The sequence below is a fragment of the Terrapene carolina genome, unplaced genomic scaffold (assembly GCF_002925995.2).
Source record: "Terrapene carolina triunguis isolate 2854851 unplaced genomic scaffold, T_m_triunguis-2.0 Scaffold211, whole genome shotgun sequence".
NCBI classification, from domain to species: Eukaryota; Metazoa; Chordata; order Testudines; family Emydidae; genus Terrapene; species Terrapene triunguis.
Genome location: NW_020664562.1, coordinates 33,576,256 through 33,593,078, shown reverse-complemented (window position 1 = coordinate 33,593,078; position 16,823 = coordinate 33,576,256). Strand labels below are relative to the sequence as shown.

The 16,823-nt window shown below is 40.9% G+C and overlaps 1 protein-coding gene across 2 annotated transcripts; it reads left to right on the top strand.

The window, feature by feature from the left end:
* LOC113407390 (fucose-1-phosphate guanylyltransferase-like) lies at positions 1 to 7,953 on the top strand. 2 transcript variants are annotated; one of them, XM_026655827.2, is made up of 4 exons: positions 1 to 124; positions 2,433 to 2,600; positions 4,183 to 4,275; positions 5,504 to 7,953. In XM_026655827.2, the coding sequence occupies exons 1-4, from the start codon at positions 46 to 48 to the stop codon at positions 6,949 to 6,951; spliced, it is 1,788 nt and encodes a 595-aa protein (XP_026511612.1). In that variant the 5' UTR covers positions 1 to 45; the 3' UTR covers positions 6,952 to 7,953. The 2 variants fall into 2 exon arrangements, with proteins under 2 accessions (XP_026511612.1, XP_026511613.1); XM_026655828.1 differs by lacking the exon at positions 1 to 124 and adding an exon at positions 456 to 563.
* Positions 7,954 to 16,823: the final 8,870 nt, after the last annotated feature.

Genomic DNA, 16,823 nt, shown 5'->3' with positions numbered 1-16,823 from the left:
CCGAACCCGGAAGGCCCCTGCTAGGCCAGGCCTTGCGCCGGCGAGATGCGCGCGGAGGCAGAGCTCGATGTTTTGCTCCAAGAGGCCACTCGGCGGAGACTGGCGAAGTTTGACGAGCTGAGAGGTAGGGGCCGGGCCGGGCCGGGGTCACTGCTGGCCTCTGGGGCGGGGTGTTGGGATGGAGCCGCTGCCCCGCAGGCTCCGACACTGGGCAACGCCCCCCCCCCTCCTTCCCGGCTTCAGCACCGGGGCCTCACGCTCAGAGGAGTCACTCCGGAACCGCAGTGTCAAGCTCCCCTTCCTTAGACTAACAGTCCCAAGCATAGGCCCTGACCCTGCAAAGAGAGACCCGTGTCCCCCTGGGCGGCCTTAACCAGCCCCCCCCCCCCAGCTGAAACACCTGGGCGCCTCCTGAACTTGACTCCCCTCAGTGACCCCATTGATCTCAGCTGAAAGCATGAGAAGTAAAGTTAAGCACGTGTGTAAGTGTTTGCAGGATCCGGGGTTTGTTCGTGTAGCGTTTTCCACCTGTTAATGTGAAAGACAAGCGCTTTTCATGGAAGGTAAGTGATATCCCCGACACTGGCCCTTGCTCTTTGTGACTGGTGGGGAAATTGAGAGGTGGAGAGTTGTGTCCAAGTGAGCACCCCATAGGGTCACTCAGCAAGACCACAATCATGCAAACACTTACACATATGCTTAACTCTAAGGATGGGAGTATTCCCACCAGGGCCGGCTCCAGGCACCAGCTTACCAAGCAGGTGCTTGGGGCGGCCACTTCGGAGAGGGGCGGCACGTCCAGCTGTTCGGCGGCAATTCGGCAGACGTCCTGCTCGGAGCGAAGGACCTCCCGCCGAATTGCCGCCACAGATCGCAATCGCGGCTTTTTTGTTTTGTTTTGTTTTGTTTTGTTTGGCTGCTTGGGGCGGCCAAAACCCTGGAGCCGGCCCTGATTCCCACTGACTTCATTGAAACCGCTCACATATTTAAAGTTAAACACATGCATCAGTGTTTGCAGGATCAAGGCCCCAGTCATTTGTAAAGATGGGGATAGAACCCAGGTCTCCTGATTCCTAGTTCCATTTCTATATTCACTGTTTTACTCCCCAGTCCTTCAAAAGAATCCACATGGTAGATTCTTACATCAACGTGACTCCGCCTATGTAGATCTTTTGGCTCATTCACAACTTTATGAAGTGTGGTGTTTAAAGTAGGGGAGAAAAAGGTTCAGCTCTGGTCTGAAATAATGAGTTCTGAGGGGGAAACTACAGCAGATTCTACAAAGAGTTTTAGGGGACAAAGGGAAGAGTAAGTAGGGAGGGTTACAGATTATTTTTAAATTTCTCCATTTTATTGTCAATTTTTTTAAAAAGGGGGGGCGAGAGGAGAAATACAGTGTTTCCTACAACTGCTAGTTCTGCAGATCAACATGATGTTACAAGACTGAATCTGAGAAGGTTTACGGAGACTCGGATTACAGGAGAGATGCTGCATATTGAATATATGAACTGCCCTATATGAATGTATCCATGTTTTATAAAACAATTATTCCATTAAGAGTGACCGTTATATAGACAAAGTATAATTTAATTTTCATGGGTTTTGAATTACAGCAGGTTGATGGATAGCTCTGAGCTGAGAGCATCACTCGTGTTAACTCTAAGGAACAAATGTAGTATAGTATTGTTTTATTATTTAGGGTCTAGTTAAGAGTATGCAGATTCCTTGATGCACCCATAAAGAGCGAGATCAACACTGTACACCACAGAGTGTTAAAGTGGCTAGAATTGTTACATGAATAAGGCTATAAGGCCATGTCTAGACTAAGGGCTTGTCCATACCAACAACACTTAGTTCACAGCAGGCTGGGGGATAAATCTACTGCTGCTAATACACACTTGCATCCGAAGAAGTGAGGTTTTTACCCACGAAAGCTTATGCCCAAATAAATCTGTTAGTCTTCAAGGTGCCACCAGACTCCTTGTTGTTTTAACAGTTCCTTAAGCACACTAAGGTTTTTATAACAAGATACATACATAAAATCCTAAAATGAAATCCTGGCTCCACTGAACTCCATGGTAAAACTCCCATTGTCTTCAGTGAGGCCCTTATTTCACCCCTAGTGTAAATAGGGCACACTGTTGTTTTATCTTAATGTAGCCAGTCGAGTGAATTTGTAGTAGGAAGTTTAAGATTTCTGGATTTCCTAAGTATTGTTGGGAAAGTCTGTCATAATGAATATTCATGAGGCAACAAAATTAACATTGTATATGGCCACTTTTATTTGGACATTTAATAACATTTGGGTGCTTGATTTTACAAATGTAAGTTCCTTTGATGTAGTTTTTGTATGTCGTACTACGGAGAATGTCATTAATCTCTCACTATTATACCCTGTGATGGTCTCTCTTGTTAACTCACTTTTCAAATAGGTAAAGTCACACAAACTGGAGAATTCTGGGATGTTGTTGTAATTACAGCAGCTGACAAAAAACAGGAATTGGCTTATCAGCAACAGCTATCAGAAAAGTTGAAAAGAAAGGAACTCCCTCTTGGAGTTCATTACCATGTTTTTATGGATCCTCCTGGACCAAAAATTGGTGGGTATTTTATTGCCAATTTTTCTGTTTTCTCTTACATGACATAGCAGTTGATACATACCTTTTTCTGACAATCAGTCAAAGAAATTAACTTTGCCAATCTCTGACTACATTCAGTATAAAGCCAGAAGGCACCATTGTTACCATCTGGTCTGTCCTGTATAATATAGACCATAGAACTTCCCTCAATTAATTTATATTTGTACTAGTACATATCTTTTAGAAAAATAGCCAATCTTGATTAAAAATTTCCAGTGATGCAAAAGTCACCTCAGTCATTGGTAAGGTTCATAGTTTAAGATTTCACTATAAATTGACTAATTTTCAGACAGACAAAAAGTGCTCATTGTAGTAAGTATTATGACAGTTGTATCTCTTACAGCGAAAGATTTCCAGAAAGCTGTTAGAAGCACAATTATATTAATTAAATCATAAAAAATGTTCTAATGGCATTAAGCAGTGTATTTTGATTCAAATGTGTAATTATTAGCATTAATGAGTCTGGTGCTCCTTTGGACTTCATATCAGTTCAGCAGATATATTAAAATTTACCTAGTAACATTTATATATTGCCCTTAGGAGCATTCACAGTATATATCATGGTGGTTTAGACTTTGATTGTATGTTAATAATATAAGTGCATAACACAGAAAGTCACTGATTCACGTTGTTTCTTATATATTCATATTGTACATCATAACCGATCCATTATGGTCTATAGTGGAATACGTTTACACCGATTAGATCCATAACACTGAAAACATAGCAAGAGTCTTAATGAAAAGTAGCCACTGAGCATGCACACGCACAGTGTCATCTTGTAAACTTCATTAGCTTAGCCATTTGTTTGTTTAGAAAGTAACAAATCTGATTAGAATATATATAGTATAATCTCCAAAAATTAATTTTCAGAAATGAAATCATTTTATATTATAGTAGAACAATAAATATCAGAATACTGGTAAACGTCTATTTTTTTTCCTTTTCTGTACTTTTCATGTCAAAAAGGTCTTTTGAAAACTTGCTTAAAATCATTAGTGAGATTTTGTATGACAGGTTATATGTCAGAGCCAATTTTTATAGCCTCTGGAACTGATGACAGACCTTTAATTATGTCACTCAGAGGATGAATTGGAGGGGGGAAAAGTGTTGTTCTTCCACCCTCCCCCCCAAGACCTGCCCATTTAAGATGCTGTTTATAGTGGATTGTGCAGAGCATTATTAGGTGACTGCCCAACCTCCTTCCTGCAAGGTTTGATCAACAGTATTGACATGGAGATGAATAGTACCATCCTTTCAGAGTTCTTTTATGCAATCTCAGGTAGATATCATTGCATCAATAGACAGTATACAATTTAAAAATTATCTTTGCAGCCATGAGGACTAGAGACTTCATTTAAAAATAATTGACAATTTATGCTCTGGAGCAAGAGGTCAGCATCTTAAAAAGCACTTACGTGACCAGCTTCCCCAAGCCAGCCCACTTCAACCCCTGGTACCAATAGCACATGAGTTTAATACACTTGACATGTTTATGGAACTAATGTTTATGTTCTTAATTTATGTATTGAATATTTTGTAGGAAATGGTGGATCAACTCTTCATGTCCTTCAGTGCTTGGAAGAGATGTATGGTGATAAATGGACTTCTCTTACTATCATATTAATTCATTCTGGTAAATCCTTTTCCTGTTTTAAATTTTCTGTGACACTATGCTAGTTTTTTCTTTTCTCCCTGAATGAAAATGTGGTGGTGGTGTTGGGGAGAAGAAGTTGTCAAATGTGATCTCTCTTAAGTGAGCTCAGATTTGGCTGGCTGACTTGGCAATCGAATGGCATCTGCATGTGGGTTTGCAGTTCATGTCCAACTATCTCAGCTAAAAGAGTCTGGAAGTGCTGTGAAACAGCAACTTCAGCTTCTTGAGAGAAAGAAGCCTTATGTCATCATACAGCAACATCCTCTGGGGGAGATGGCTTGTTTGGCTCATTTATGGCTTGAAATTGCAAAAGGGACTGCTTACATGTAGAAAGAAGAGAGACTTGAATGCCAGTTGCTTGCTGACAGAGTTTGGCTCTATGCCAGATATTTGCTGATTTTAAGGGAGTGGGAGAAGTAAATATAAAAAATGGTGACATGGGAGAAAAGGAGAGGAGAGTGGGAGGGTTTATCTACCAAATCAAAGATGAAATGGAAGTAATTCAGTTTTCTTGTTTCCATTGTATGCAAAAAGTCCTTTTCCTAGTTTACTTTGAGCACAAACTGTAGAGCAATGTTTCCCAAACTTGGGATGCCACTTGTGTAGGGAAAGCCCCTGGCGGGCTGGGCAGGTTAGGCCGATTGCAGCTCCCACTGGCTGCGGTTCGCTGCTCCAGGTCAATGGGAGCTGCTGGAAGCGGCACGGGCCGAGGGACGTGCTGGCCGCCGCTTCCAGCAGCTCCCATTGGCCTGGAGCGGCGAACCGCGGCCACTGAGAGCCGCGATCGTCCGAACCTGCGGACGGGGCAGATAAACAAACCGGCTCGGCCCGCCAGGGGCTTTCCCTACACAAGCGGTGTCCCAAGTTTGGGAAACACTGCTGTAGAGGATAAAGTCAATAAATTAGGAAATGCTCTCTTTAACGCATACTGTCTTTTGGACACTCTGAGGATCAAGATCAGGATCCAGCATTAGTTCTGTCTGAAAGAGTTTGACTGACATTAGAAATATCAGTTCTTTAAATCTTCATTTTTCTTTTTAAAGCCATGCTTAAAATACAGCCATGTGCATATGTAAAATAGCCACTTCGATATTGTAACTCAGAACTAGTTCTTGATAATTGTATATACCAATAAGAGAGTTCTTTAAAGAGGTGTGTGTCTGTGTGTGAAACTTGTATATAATAAAACTATCATTTTTTTTTTAAGGTGGTTATAGTCAACGTTTACCACATGCAAGTGCACTGGGAAAAATTTTCACAGCTTTGCCTTTTGGTGACCCTATTTACCAGATGTTGGAGTTGAAGTTGGCAATGTACATTGATTTTCCTACCCATATGAATCCAGGAATTCTCATTACTTGTGCAGATGATATTGAACTTTATAGTATTGGAGCAACAGAAGTCATCAAGTTTGATAAACCTGGGTTCACTGCATTAGCTCACCCTTCAGATTTGACTATTGGTACCACGCATGGAGTATTTGTGTTAGATTCATCTGCTTTGTCAGAAAAAGAGCTTGAATACAGATCTTGTCATCATTTCCTACATAAACCTAATATTGAAAAGATGCATCAGTCTGGTGCAGTATGCATAAGGAGGAATTGCTCTCAACCAAACTCCTCTGGAGAACACGATGACTTAAAAATGGACTACGAGTATGTGTATACAGACAGCTTATTTTACATTGATCATAGCATTGCAAAACAATTACTAACATTTTTTAAGCAGCTGGATACTCTTTGCTGTGAAATAGATGCATATGGTGATTTTCTCCAGGCTCTGGGACCTGGAGCAACTCATGATTACACAAAAATCACAGATAATGTCACAAAAGAAGGATCACAGTTAGGAGAAATAAGGCAGAAGCTATTTTCTCTTCTTAAAGGAACATCACTTAATGTTATAGTCTTAAATAACTCCAGGTTCTATCATATTGGGACTACACAAGAGTATTTGTTTCATTTTACTTCTGATAGTAAATTGAAATTGGAGCTTGGCTTACTATCTAAAGCTTTTAGCATATTTCCAGATAAAGCAGAAAACTCAGATATATCGGCATGTATCATTCAAAGCATACTGGATTCAAGATGTGTTGTAGCACCTGCCTCTGTTATTGAATACTCTAGGCTGGGACCTGAGGTTTCAGTAGGGGCAAACAGCATTGTCAGTGGTTGTTGCATAAGTGCTAACGTAGATGTACCACCAAACTCTTTTGTGAGTTCATTGAGCATCAGGGTTAATGGAAAAGTAATGTATGTGAGTATGGTGCTTGGTGTAGAAGACAACTTGAAAAAGAATGTGAAATTGTTGTCAGACATACATTCCCTTCAGTTTTTTGGAATCAGTTTACTGCAGTGCTTGGACCTCTGGGACCTGAGAGTTTCAGACCAACTCTTCTCTGGTGACAAGACAAGTTTGGGTTTGTGGACTGCTCGGATTTTCCCTGTTTGTTCTACTTTAAGTGATTCAGTTAGAGTGTCATTAAAGATGTTAAATGCTGTGCAAAACAAGTCAGCTTTTAAACTGAATGGCTGGAAACTCCTGTCTATTGAAGAAATGCTCTTCTACAAAGATGTAGAAGACATGTTGAAGTTCAGGCAGCAAATTTACAAAGAAATCACTCTACAAAGAAACAAAGAGAAATCTGATTTGTAAATGTACAGTATTTTTACCCTTTTGTCTTTCTTTAATATGAAGATGATTGATTGTTTTCAAGCTTGTAAAACCCAGAAGCAAAAAGTATACATCTTTTCTGATTTCATTGAAGTAGAAATAATGAAATTGCATTAGCAGTGTTATTGTAGCATAACATTAATAATGCAAAAAACACAGATAAACTATTCTTTTGATGAAAGAATTAATGAAATATTTCAAATCTATGAAAAAACTAAGAGGTGAATTTTCTTGGGGTATCCATTATGTGGTGGGGTTTTTTTTAGTTTTTGTTAATAAGAATATGGAATGAACATTAATTAAGAGTTTGATTGTACTTTGAAGAAGTTTTAAGTAGTTTTCAATGTTGGCTCTTGCAACATAGTGTGGCATAGCAATGAGTTACATTTCCCTCTTTTCATGGTATCCTTTTAAAATGGGTATTTTAAGAGGCTAAGGTAATTTTTCATTATGTTAAGCAAAACAAAAGATTTTTTTATATTTGTTTAAACTTTAGCTCGTCATCATTTTTACAAGCAATGGGAAATTTTGTGTATGTGTGCTATATATATCTTCTTGCAGAATACCGAATAATTTGTGGAAAGAATTTATCTAAAAAGCTGTGATCTGAAATATTGTATCATAAGTAAATTGACATAAATGCACTTTCCATATCTCTGCATCATGGTCCCTTCTGAATCAAAGATTTCCAGAATCTAATGGCTCATTAACTTATGATTCCAATTCTTTGAATTCCCCTTATGGTGCACAAGTAGCTCTCAAGACTTACATCTTGTCGTCATTTCATAACTTCAGTTCTCAAAGGAGACCAGGGCCAATAGAATGTTCTGGTTCAGTATCAACATTGAGTATCAAGCTGTGGTAATGCCCCCTTCATTGTCCCATGTTCAGCTATGTCCGCTTGCTACCTGCAGTCTCTCCTTCAAAATAATGTCCCTTTTCATTCTATAATACTGACATTCACAATATTCAGTGGCACTGGGCACAGCTGTTTTGCCCAGAATTTAGAATGTTGTAACCATACACAGTTTCCTCTCTGACAACTCTTCCTGCCCCCTTTAGACCTTACACACTTTCCAGAAGCTTCTTAGTTGATGAATATACCTGCTCTTGCTTTTTCATCATCTGGGAACATGCAGTCACATTTCCCAACCCACATCACCCCTTCCATCATGCATTTTTATTCTTGTGTTGACTGTGGATGATCCTGTGCCCTGGCTGTCCATTTTGTGTCTGTATGCTGAGCTTATTAACTCTGCACACTCCACAAAGTAATTTTAACTATATTTTTTTTCTCAGATTGTTTTATTACATTGTTACAATTTAAAATATTTTAACTTTTTTCCCCTTAGAATGTGCCCATTAAGCTTTCACAATGCTAGGGCAAATGAGTTAACCCAACATATGACTCTGCTATGCATAAGTGAAAGGTATTTGTTCAGTAGCCGGAAATGTGAGCAAAAAATAGAACTGCATTTCTCATGAAAAATATATTTGAAGTCAAACATGAATTTTATTTTTGTCAGTCTCCAGCCCCCTAAAATTAATTATTTTTATATTATAAGCATGGAACTAGATTCTCATCTCTGGCACTAGTGTAAATCTGGAGGAACTCCTTGGATTTACTCTAGTAAAACGGAGATCAGAATTGAGCCCAATATCTTTAATGTTTAACAATAGTTTTAATGACTAAACGAGGCAATGTATACTGAGTGCAAAATAATGTTGATCATATCATGGAATTATCAGTAATAAAACTATCCCTTGTTGAGTTCTCCAGAGGTTTTAGATGAAGGGAAAGCATAGGGTTATAATGTGGAATTTGAGGTTTGGCTTGTTAGGGTAGGGAACCTAATGAGTGAGTGTGCCATGGTTCACAAAAGCTCCTGTGCTTGTGAGTTGTAATCAAAGACTAAGTATTATCAGATTAAATTTGTACCAACCTTTTTGACATATCTCACAGTAACAAAGTACTTGTAGGCTGCTTTCTTAACTCCTATTGATATTTCTTGATGCCAGTTCCAAGGCAATGGAATGTCTCACCAATATTATTTAATACCAAACTTTTCCTTAACCTTCATCATGTGTCACTGGTAAGACACTCCTTATTTTGGAAGGTTTATCTACTTGAGTTAAAAGTCTTCTGCATGTGAATCGGTACAGAAGAACTAGACCCCCCAGAGACTTGCAAGGCGGGGGTGAGAGTGTGGATTTAATTTGCAATGGGGATAAGGATGGATGCCAAGGAAAAAAGGTCTTAGGCAACAGGATAAAGTGTTAGTGAAATGTTTTTTTTAAAATGGCTGCAGAGGAGTATGTTCGTGAAGACTGAGATTAAAGTTTACAATCAAACACCATACAAATCAAGAAGTAAAAATAGTCATAGAACATGGTGCATGAAGTCATGAGAATGCTTAAGCAATCTTCAAATTTGTGTAATCTTTGTGTCATTAACTCTTTGATGTTATACAAAACATTGTGGAAAACACAAATGTTTGACATACAGACTTTGCATCTTCAATTAGAGACCAGACTTTGCTCCTACATAGTTTTCATGCTGAATTGCCTCATCAATATAAAGACTTAAATTCCCGGTAACCAGTAATTGTATTCTTTTAACATACTCATTGATTCTTAACTATTATAAGATTTATTTTAAGAGAGTCCCCAAACATAATGCATTAATAACCACTTTGTTCACTGAAATTAGTTTTAGTATAAAGACAGAGATTTTGGTTTTTGTATCCACAGCTGGTGTTTGGGGATGAGGAGGTAAGAGAGAGGCACACTGACCGAATAGTCTCTGAAGAGTTCTTAATGGAGTGGCAGCATTCCTGAAAAGACTGCAGTCTGTATTCCTCCCAACAGGGAGGACAGAAGGAGTAGAATCCTGGTCAGACCCCACCTTGCCCAGCCATGCCTCTGTGGTTTGTGGAGTGCCTCGGAGCACTCCACAACATTTGGGCTTGGGCTGGAGTTCGAATGTCTACAGCCCCATAGCATGAGCCCCACAAGCCCAAGTCAGCTGACACAGGCCAGCTGTGGGTGTTTAATTGCAGTGTACACATATCCCAAGTACACATATCTGTAGTAGCCCACCTTTCACTCCCCACACAGGTGCATGCGGAAGCAAAAATCTCCCTGAGGACTCTTCTTCCACTTAAGAAGAGGAAGCACAATCTGTCCCAGAATGTGGAAGCACGAATGTGCTGCTTACTTGCTGTGTTCAATAATATTTCTGTTCCCGGCATTTACGCATGCTTCCCTGCACTAGGCAGGTTGCAAGAACCCAGCAGTTTTACAAAGCCAGAGGGTGTCTGTTAAAACACACTGCGGGGTTAAAGGTTGATCTTATCTCTGTTTTTCCTTTGTGTTGTTATAATCCACACAGCTTCCTTTGCTTCTGCTAGTTAGTTTTACAAGCAAAACTGTTGATAATGACAAAGAAAATAATTGTCCCCAACAAGGTTTCTTATTATGTAGAGCTGTTCAGTCAGGATCCTATTAGCAGTACTAGCTATGAAATAATGCATTCGTGATGTAAGAGCTGGTGGGATGCCAGGCTCAATGTAATTCATCACAGCACTGATATAACCTATCAAGGCCAAGTTACACTGAAATCTGTTGTTGCCAAAATATGCTCACAAATCTGTGCCTAATTTTTTTCCTAACATGGAAATATGTATATTTTTATTATGGTGTCACGGTAGGACAGTAATTGCATAGTTTGTAAAACAGTGTCTAGTTTAAATCTGATTTTTGAAGCCCACACACATCCTTTCCTCTTTTTGTTTTGCTTTGTTTTTTTATTTTATCAGAGAGGAATTTTTTGGGAAAGGCAACAGCACAAGCTGTTTGAGCATGTTCCTTGGGAAAAAAATTGTGGATTTAAACAGTTTGACAATTTGTGTTAACGTTTCTGTGCAGGGGTGTAAACCCCATACTGGCCTACAAGGGGTTTACAAGAGCCTATGGGTTCAAATCAGCCCCATTCCACTACATCTGCATGGAGGTTGGCCTAGCTCAGTCAATAGCTGATGGAGAAGGGAAGCAGATCTCCAACTTGTACTGGGTGATGGAAGCCTGGGAGCTGAGTGAGACTGCTGTCTGTCAGAGCCTTCCTGAGGAAAGGTTGGCTGAAACAGGGAGCCCAGATGAGTGTTAACTAGAAAAGACAAACTGAATAGAAGGGCTGCCTGGGTCCAAGACGGATGACTGTCAGTTTTAGTTTTGTTGTATTTGTTTTGGAGCTTGGATACCCCGAAAGGAACTTCGGTGTGATTTAGCCAGAGAGCTAAGTCAGCATGGGGCCTAACCACATTGGAGGCGGATGCTGACTACTGAAGAACCAGAAGGAAACTGAGACATAGTACTACGGCAGGCCACAAAGGAATGCTGCAGCACCTGACCCTGCAACAATTACTTTTTCCACTTTTAATTCAAACAACGTGGGCTAAAGATTTCAAAATTGTTTTACAGGTTCATCCCCCATGAAAAGTAACAGATAGGCCTACTTTTACCTGTCTGCCTGAAATTATTGTCTGGCATGTAATTTTATTCAGTTTTACAGAACTTGGCCCATTACATGGACACAGTAAAAAAGAGTTGCACTTAATTGTATCGTGCTTCATAACATAAGAATGGTCATACTGGGTAAGACCAAAGGTCCATCTAGCCCAGTATCCTTTCTTCTGACTGGCCAATACCAGGTGCCACAGAGGGAATGAACAGAACAGGTAATCATCAAGTGATCCATCCCCTGTCGCCCATTCCCAGCTTCTGGCAAACAGAGGCTAGGGACACCATCCCTGCCCATCCTGGCTAATGGCCATTTATGGACCTATCCTCCATGAACTTATCTAGTTCTTTTTTTGAACCCTGTTATAGTCTTGGCCTTCACAACATCCTCTGGCAAGGAGTTCCACAGGTTGACTATGGCTTCAGAATATTGAGGAATCTCTCCTATGCAGGATCTCTTCTTTACTTTTTTTTTGTAGTACTACTATTACCAAAGAAGAGATTGCTCAAACAATTGACTGTATTAAATATACTGTATGTTGCATTCATTGCTCAAATGTTAACTTGCATCTACATCTCTTAAAATATGTGATAGCCTGGAACAGTTTGTGGCTAAGTAATTTCCTATTTTCCTATCACTTTTGAATAGATTCGTTAAATGTCCACTCTTTTTCCTTTGCAAACCAGTGAGGTGTTTCATGTCCAGTCTCATTTAACATGTAGCTTGTCAATGCATTGCCCTAAGAGGAAATAAAACATTTAAATGTTGAAGCAGAGAGCTTAATAAAAGCAGATCTTTTGTAACAGAATAAGTGTAGATTTCTTTTACGGGGTGAGAAAGATTAGACTTTTTTATGGGCTTGTGCCAGTCCATGATTGCTTTCTACACTATATATTTTGGCCTTGAGTTTTCAGAAAGCAAATTGGGATCGATAGAGCTGCGGTTAATAAAATTGGGTTTCCTCACGTATTTATTTCATGTTTCTAGTATTTAAGATACAATTAGGTTTAGTGTGATACCTCTGAAAAGCAATCATTTACAGAGCTATGTTTTAAATAAACTATAGTTTTCCATATACTACTTCAAATAAAATATTATAAATATTTTTTCATATGCAGTGTTTTGCTTTGTGTACATATATAAGTATATATGGCTGATGCACATATTTTGCGTGATCAATTGCAGATCCATCATTAAGGCTACGATTTAGTCACGGGTATTTTCAGTAAAAGTCATGGACAGGTCATGGGCAATAAACAAAAATTAACTGCCGGTGACCTGTCCATGATTTATACTAAAAATACCTGTGATTAAATCAGGTGGGAGGGGGGACACTGCTCGGGGGGCCACCCAGGGCCAGCAGCACCAGCTGCCAGAGGCTGCGGACCGCAGCTTCTCCGACCAGCCAGGGACCACTGCCTGGGGCCGCCGGAGCAGCAGCTGGTGTAGCTGGCCCCAGAGCCAGCTGCTTCGGCAGCTGTGGGGTCAGCCACCCGGCCCCTGCAGAAGTCATGAAGGTTGTGGAAAGTCACGGACTCCGTGACTTCCGCGACCTCTGTGACAGATACGGAGCCGTATCCATCGTTCATGAATAAGCACTTATGTATATATCCATTGATTTCAACTGAGTCATGATAGAAAACAAATTTTTGCCCAGTAACTCTTCAGAAACCCATAATTTTATGTGGACTTCTTTACATTGAAATTATTGTAATATACAATATCAGATTATTATATTATTGCATTATTCAAAAAGGGGAGAAAAGGAATTATCATATAACATTTCTGTATGAAAAATTATGATTAGTGGGAATAAAAAGCATACACGTGACTATGCCCAAAGGGATCTCAATTAGTCCATTTAAAAAAAATTAAAGCATCTGTTAGTTGCCAGCTGCAGGATTCTCTTGAATATTTTTGGTTGTTTAAAACCATATCCTTTCATTGACTTCAGTGGGAGTTCCACGTGTTCAACCATAGCAAGGTATGGCAAAGTCATACAAAAAATAGCTACTATCCTTAATATCTTGGGTGAAAACCTGGCTTCCACTGAAGTCGCTGGGAGTTTTGCCATTGATTTCAATGAAGCCAGGATTTAACCTCTGGTATTTTGTTGATGCGCATCAAAGGTTTCTTCACTACATTAGGAATATGATTTCTTTAAACAACGTGTAATAGGGGTTCATGGTGCTTCTGTTGACCACCTTGTCAGCAAATGATATAAAGCTGCTGAAGCTCTACTGACTTATTGGGGCTAGTGCAGCTCCTTACTTCCTGTGGAACATTAAGGAAGCCGGAGTGGCTCACTAGAGTAAGGAGCAAGGACACAGGAGCCTTGGAGGAAAATATCAAGGAAAAAGTTTGGTCTCAGGCTGATGTGATCCCATTTTTGAGTTAACAAACAAAGCCATACCCCAGAGGGGGGTGAATGTGGACACTAACCCAGTGTCTAAGTGCTCTGTTGATAGTGTAGGGGTTAAGCATCTTCAATTGGGGATGAGATTATTCTTTGTTGATATTATAATGATACAGTGCCATGGGTTAGGGGAAGGTGTTGTATTGCTTTGCAGGCATAATATAACACATGGTTCCAGCCCTTTTGGCCTTTACAGTCCTCTCTAGATAGAAATTTACAGAAGTAAAAGCCTCACCATCACCATGTTTTACGATCTGAAGAATTAGTAGAATGAACAAAGAAAAGGAGAGGAGGCAAATGCTGGGAGAGTTTGCTGTGGACCAGCTTGAGTCTTTTCTCACACAGGGGAGTAATTACTCACATGAGTACTACCACTGAATCCAATGGGACTCATGGGACTAAATGTTCAGCTGTGGAAAAGCAGCTCACAATCTGGTCCTGTGTTTGTGTTTGCTGTGAAGACCAGTTGAGATATATTATGTTAATTTTGGGGGGGGGGGTAAAAATAATGAACTCTATCATTTTAATGTGAACAGGCAGATGGATTGCAGTGGGATCAAGTGAGCTGAGATTAGTAGCAGAAGACTAGCTAAAACAAGTAAACTAGATTTGCCGGGGGATGGTGACCTAAGCTCAGAGGTAAGTGGGGAAGTGGGATACCAGGAGGAAACACAAAGAGGAGGGTACAAAATGGGAAGCCTCCTGATTCATACTGAGAAAGTAGTGCAATGGGCTAGTTATCTTAGTTGCATGTACACAAACGCAAGAAGCCTGGGAAACAAGCAGGAAGAATTGGAAGTCCTGGCACAATTAAGGAACTATGATGTGATTGGAATAACAGAAACTTGGTGGACGGTTCTCATGACTGGAGCACTCTCATGGATGGATATAAACTGTTCAGGAAAGATGGAGGAGTTGCATTGTATGTAAGAGAGCGGTATGATTGCTCAGAGCTCCAGTATGAAACTGGAGAAAAGCCTGTTGAGAGTCTTTGGGTTAAGTTTAGAGGTGAAAGCAACAAGGGTGATGTTGTGGTGGGCATGTAGGATCAGAAGGATGAAGTAGACGAGGTTTTCTTTGGACAACTAACTGAAGTTTCCAGATCACAGGCCCTGATTCTAATGGGGGACTTCAATCATCCTGACGTGCTGGGGGAGAAATGCACAGACAATCCAGGAAGTTTTTGGAGAGTGTTGGGGACAATTTCCTGGTACAAGTGCTGGAGGAACCAACTACGGGCCGTGCTCCTCTTGACCTGCTGCTTACAAACAGGGAAGAATTGGTAGGGGAAGTAGAAGTGGGTGGCAACCTAGGCAGCAGTGACCATGAGATGGTTGAGTTCAGGATCCTCACAAAAGGAAGAAAGGAGAGTAGCAAAATACAGACCCTGGACTTCAGAAAAGCAGACTTTGACTACCTTAGGGATCTGATGGGCAGGATCCCCTGGGAGGCTAATATGATGGGGAAAGGAGTCTAGGAGAGCTGGCTGTATTTTAAAGAAGCCTGATTGAGGGCGCAGGAACAAACCATCCCGATGTGCAGAAAGAATAGCAAATATGGCAGGCGACCAGCTTGGCTTAACAGCAAAATCTTCGGTGAGCTTAAACTCAAAAAGGAAGCTTACAAGAAGTGGAAATTTGGACAGATGACTAGGGAGGAGTCTAAAAATATTGCTCAAGCATGCAGGGGTGTAATCAGGAAGGCCCAGGCACAAATGGAGTTGCACCTAGCAAGGGATGTGAAGTGTAACAAGAAGGGTTTCTACAGGTATATTAGCAACAAGAAGATGATCAGGGAAAGTGTGGGACCCTTACTGAATGGGGGAGGCAACCTAGTGACACACGATGTGAAAAAAGCTGAAGTACTCAATGGTTTTTTTGCCTTGGTCTTCACAGACAAGGTCAGCTCCCAGACTGCTGCACTGGGCAACACAGTATGGGGAGGAGGTGAGCAGCCCTTCGTGGTGAAAGAACAGCTTAAGGACTATTTAGAAAAGCTGGACATGCACAAGTCCGTGGGTCCAGATCTAATGCATCCATGGATGCTGAGGGATTTGGCTGATGTGACTGCAGAGCCATTGACCATTATCTTTGAAAATTCGTGGCGATTGGGGGAGGTCCCGGACGATTGGAAAAAGGCAAATATAGTGCCCGTATTTAAAAAAGGGAAGAAAGAGAACCGGGGGAACTACAGACTGGTCAGCCTCACTTCAGCCCCAGCAAAATCATGGAGCATGTCCTCAAGGAATCCATTTTGAAGCACTTGGAGGAGAGGAAGGTGATCAGGAACAGTCAACATGGATTCACCAAGGGAAAGTCATGCCTGACCAACCCGATTGCCTTCTATGATGAGATAACTGGCTCTGTGGATATGGGGAAAGGGGTGGATGTGATATATCTTGACTTTAGCAAAGCTTTTGATAGGGTCTCCCACAGTATTCTTGCCAGCAAGTTAAAGTAGTATGGTTTGAATGAATGGGCTATAAAGTGGATAGAAAGCTGGCTAGATTGTCGGGCTCAACAGGTAGTGATCAACGGTTCGATGTCTAGTTGGAAGCTGGTATCAAGCAGAGTGCCCCAGGGTGTCGGTCTTGAGGCCGGTTTCGTTCAACATCTTTATTAATGATCTGGATGATGGGATGAATTGCACCCTCAGGAAGTTCGCAGATTATACTAAATTGTGGGGAGAGGTAGATACGCTGGAGGTTAGAGATAGGGTCGAGAGTGACCTAGACTAATTGGAGGATTGGGCCAAAAGAAATCTGATGAGGTTCAACAAGGACAAGTGCAGAGTCCTGCACTTAGGAAGGAAGAATCCCATGCACCGCTACATGCTGGGGACCAACTGGGATTACAGTGGATGAGAAGTTGGATATGAGTCAACAGTGTGCCCTTGTTGCCAAGAAGGGCAATGGCATAT

Coding starts and splice junctions, on each gene's coding strand:
- LOC113407390 (XM_026655827.2), top strand. CDS start 46: ATGCGCGCGGAGGCAGAGCTCGATGTTTTGCTCCAAGAGGCCACTCGG. Junction 125..2,432: donor GAAGTTTGACGAGCTGAGAG/GTAGGGGCCGGG, acceptor CTTTTCAAATAG/GTAAAGTCACACAAACTGGA. Junction 2,601..4,182: donor TCCTCCTGGACCAAAAATTG/GTGGGTATTTTA, acceptor AATATTTTGTAG/GAAATGGTGGATCAACTCTT.